The sequence below is a fragment of the Oratosquilla oratoria genome, chromosome 5 (genome assembly GCF_046742065.1).
Source record: "Oratosquilla oratoria isolate Oo_2021 chromosome 5, ASM4674206v1, whole genome shotgun sequence".
Lineage (NCBI taxonomy): Eukaryota > Metazoa > Arthropoda > Malacostraca > Stomatopoda > Squillidae > Oratosquilla > Oratosquilla oratoria.
The window spans coordinates 11,731,382-11,736,381 of NC_134781.1; the positions used below are offsets into that span (position 1 = coordinate 11,731,382).

The window sequence follows — 5,000 nt, forward strand, 5'->3', positions numbered from 1 at the left end:
CCTCTCTACAACCTGGAACTCCAATGTCTCCCACACCCGGCACTGTGACAAGCGTGACTAGGACACCTAATATCACTCTACCCAGTACAGAATCTGGTACACCAGTACCGGGAACAATAGCATCCCCAGGGTCTGTCCCTGATGTGTCTGGGTCAGGACTTAACTCAACACTGCCTACACCCGGAACTGTTTCACCTGATCCGGAACCTGAGACGGTTTCATCATCCAAACCCAGAGCTTCTTCTACTCCCGTCGCACCCGGAACTAAGTTCTCTGTGTCAGGGTCCCTCAATGAATCATCCTCCGGAAGCTCACTAACCACACCAATGTCCGGAATCTTCTCCGTGACGTCATCACCCGCAACTTCGGATTCTGTTGATACTCCAGCTGTTCCACAACCGGATCCTCCTCCTCCTTCAGCCCCATTTCCTTCTACAGAAGCCACGAGAGACCCTCCACTGGGGTCTCCCTCCCTCCCGACGGAGGAAGAAACAGGAGGAATTCATCGAATACCGCATGAGGGGAGCGCTGACGTCACAACAACAAAGCCCTCTGATTGGTCAGAGGAAGGCGCTGGCGCCACGACCTCCCCTGATTGGTTGGGTGGTGGTGTTGCCACAACGGTGTCCCGTTTTCCTTTAACAACATCTAAGTCAAACAACGTACACGGGCCAGATCATGATGACAACAATGTTCTCCGTGTTGACAACCCTGCCGACGGTGTTGGCACTCCGGGTGTCAACGGCACAAGTGGATACGGTGGTGATGACGTCACACGTGGGATCTATGACGTCACTGTGACGCCAACGGAAAGTGATGATGATATGATCTCGACGCATATGGTGGAGGTGGTCGACCCCACGCCCATAATGAGCGTCATCGTCACTTCGCCACCCACGACGTCACGCGTCACTCCTGATACGAAAGTGACGCCTTACGCCACGTCCTTTGATGACATTGCACAAGCAAACGTCACACAGTATACAAGCGTCACAAGCATCACGCCTGACGTCACGACACCTCACACGCATGCCACACCAATCGTTTCGCCTGCTACAGAAGTGACATTGTACGTTACACCTCAGACTGACGTCACACCAAATATCACAACCCACGTGACGAAGGTCCCTTCCTCCGTCACACCGACCGTCACACCTGCCGTCACACGACCTACAAAGCTTACACCTCATACAGACACCCCTGTCACTACCAACGTCACACGTGACACTGACGTCACAACCAACGTCACACGTGACACTGACGTCACAACCAACGTCACACGTGACACTGACGTCACAACCAACGTTACACGTGACACTGACGTCAATATTGACGTCATTGACAACGTCACACGTGACACTGACGTCACCACCTCTGATGTCACTTATTCTGTCACCCCAACTTATATGACGGATCACACCGACGCTTCCCATAGCTTCACGTCACACACGGAACCTGCTCCAACTACGTACGTTACAGAAGAGCTGTATACAACTGTAACTGATACGGATATACCAAACGTTACGTCAACTGTAACGGTGAATGTCATGGATGATATGTGGGGTAATGCAACAGCTGGGGCGCCGTCACAGTCACCCACTGAACCCACAATTGAATCAAACATCACAGAAATCATGCCAAACATCACAAGTGTTATGCCCAACGTCACGGACATCACACTAAGCGTCACAGATGTCACGACGGGTGTCACAGATGTCACGACGGGTGTCACAGATGTCACGCTTGTTCCATCATACACGACAGAACTTCCGACGACATCTCCTGACGTCACACTTACAACGGACGCCGGCTCTCTGAGTGACGTCACAACATTTGATGTTACCCACAGTGTCACTAGTTATATAAATGAATTACCTGATGTCTCACGGACTCCTGATAGCATTTCCAATGATGTCACTACATCATATAATGAAATAACAGCTACTGATGTCAGTCGTCCTGACATCAGCACAATTGACAGTAGTACAGAAGCAATTGATGTCAGCACAACGACTGATATTAATTTATTGCCTGATTTAGACTCATCTACTGGTTCCGGGACGTCAACTGAAATACCAGCAACAGATGTCACTCCATTGTTTGATGTCACTATTTCCACGGGTAATAGTACTGATGATTCAAGTAAAAAAATTGACACCACTTCGACTCTTCTCCCAAGTTTCTCAACTGATGTCTACTTCCCGGTCGAAATCAACACTACAGCAAGTGTCAGCGATCCGACTGACACCAGTACTTCCGTGATGGTTAGCACTGTACCCATAGTCAGCGAATTAGATGATGCTGACACAACGACTGAAATCAGCGTTCCTGGGACAGAAGTCAGCTCTGGTGAACCGATGACTGAATCAGGAAGCGAGTTGCCAGTCCTTTCCACCATAAGTAATGAAGAAGAAGGATCTTACGGAGACCAATCTCCCAGTAAAACGACCATCAGCACAACACAACCTGAATTTATCACAACACAAACAGAGTTCACCGAAACACAATCGAGCGTCATCATAACACAACCAGGAATCACCACGCCACAGACAGAATTGATCACAGAACAAGCAGAAGTCACATCGCTGCATCCAGAGATCACCGCGACTCAAAAAGAACTTACCACATCACCAGAAGTCATTACAGCGCCCACTGTAATAGAACTGGATTCCACCATGACACCAGAGGTCTCCACAACGGAATCATGGTTCACTTTACCACCAGATGGCACCACAGTACAACCAGATTTCGTCACAATTCCTCCACCAGTGTTTACCAATACTCCTCCAACAACACTTTCCCCCACCAGAATCCCTACATCCCCCATCTCTATCTTTCCCACGTTAGATCCCATAGAGTCAACACCAACACCCTCCATCACCACCACCAAAACAGGTTATGTCACGTCAGTTATTTCCACACCTATTACACCTTATTTCCCCTCTCAGAACACTACAGACAACACAACTCTAGTTCCTCCTTGGTTACCTGAAACGACGGATGACTTCCCAGTTGAAGAGGAGTCGTCAACAGATCAAGGACCTCTTGGAAGACCGGAGGAACACCATGGGCCAGATGAGTCAACAAAGGAAACCCAGATAGAGCTATCAACAGAAAGTTCTATTGGGTTTAATAACTTGACAACGATGGAGCCATCAGGGCAAAAAAATTCAAGTATAGAGTCTGCATACGAAGGCCTAGGGGGTAATGGGTCAACGGATGCATCAATTGGATTGCAGGGATCCTCTCCTGGATTCGATGAAACAAGTGAAGAGTCTGTGTCATCTAACATGACTTCTGAGGTACCAGTTGGGTTTGACGGGCCTTTTGGAACTGAAAGCCCATTTACGTCTACAGTACCAAGTACCAAGACTTCTGGACCAGGAACTTCAGTGAAGCCTTCTGGTATCGATAAATCTACAACGAAACCATCTGGATATCAAGAACCAGTAACTAGTTCATCTGGTTTAGATGAGTCAACACATATTCCAGTACTTTCGGAAAGTCCAACAACATCTACATTTACAACCATCTCACCTACGCCAACCGTAGTCAACCAAAGTGATATCTGGACCTCTGGTGACAAGAACATTACTCTCACTTTGGGAAGTGACTGGTCACTGTCTGAAGACAAGTCTTCTACTCCAGTAAGTGACTTGGTGTCCGTGACTCCCAAACCTTCTGGTGATACCACAGCTAACGACACAGAGGGTTCCGATAAAGAACTTGAGGACCCCATTTCTACTACTATGAAAGTAACGTCTGTTCCCTTTCTAACATCAGTCAGCCCTTCATCTCCAGCACCTACTGCAATGAGCAATGTTACAAGTACCCTTGAGATATTGAATGCTTCTTCAGTTATCACGAACTTTTCTACACCTTTACTACCTACCACGTCTCAGACTACCGAGGACCATCTTCAGACCCTTTCTTCAACAACACTTCCTCCCAACACTACTCTTGGGTTGTCCCCATTTACGGTAATTCCTTCATCTACTTCGGTTCACTCGGAGGCCACAACGACACCGAAACCTCCTGGTGGGAGTTCAACAACTACTTCTACGCCTCAAGAGAATGTGACTACTACAACTTCGGCAGAATCACCCATCAAAGTTGTGACGAAGACGGTCACATCGACAGTTACAACTGAGATCACTGTGACGGTGTTGATTCCCGGTCCCTCAACAACCCCATCGTATAATGCTTCCACGTCCCCTTCCACACCCTTCGAGTCTGATCTATCACACTTGACACCCAGTGGTTCGGCCACAACTTCGACATCGACGACCATGAGTCCTATTACGACAAACACCACCGTCACACCCATGACTCTCCCACTCACGACCACCACGTTGTCAGGGGATTTTTCCCCAAGCACCACCTATGGTCCCAAGACGACCACGACCGAGGCGACCACGGGGAGCCAGGCGGGGTCTCCAAGTCCGAGTAACAACTCTACAGCGCCCTTCAACCAGAGTTACTGGGTGAGGACCATTGTGAAGGGTCCTCCGGATCAGTCGGAAGATCAGAAGAGCTTCTGGTCAGACATGGAGGCCCGGTTGACAACGGCGTACAAGAACGCTTTTACCAGGTCCTCCGCCATCGAGAACGAGGCCAGAGAGAAAGCGGAGAAGCTGAAAGAAGAGGAGGAAGAACTCGAGCGCCGAAGAAAACGGAGTATCACACGAAGAAAAAGACAGTCTTCTCTTTGGCTCAGGAAGTCGAAAGAGGATGAAAATTCAGACAACGTTTTATTGGATAGATTAAGAGAAACAGTCAAAAAAGAAAGGAAGTTGCCTCCTGCAAGGGATCGAAGAACTCGTATGAAATCAAACCTGCAAGACAAACTTTATCTTTACAAGAGAGAAGCTCATAGCAAAAGAAGTGGAACAACTTTCGTCACACCAAACAAGAAAAATAACAACCACGGCAATAACAACAATAATGTAAACAAGAACCTCCGAAGAAGTAAGAGAAACACGGACAGAAAGACAACTGTG

At 48.2% G+C, this 5,000-nt stretch overlaps 1 protein-coding gene across 2 annotated transcripts in view; it reads left to right on the forward strand.

Annotated features, from left to right (window-relative positions):
* LOC143025366 (uncharacterized) overlaps nucleotides 1-5,000 on the forward strand; it is a 95,815-nt gene that overhangs the window by 72,948 nt on the left and 17,867 nt on the right. For both annotated transcript variants that reach the window (XM_076184908.1, XM_076184909.1), the window contains exon 3: nucleotides 1-5,000. This exon is cut by the window's left edge and continues 1,338 nt beyond it; it is cut by the window's right edge and continues 460 nt beyond it. In XM_076184908.1, coding sequence (XP_076041023.1) covers nucleotides 1-5,000 — 5,000 coding nt within the window.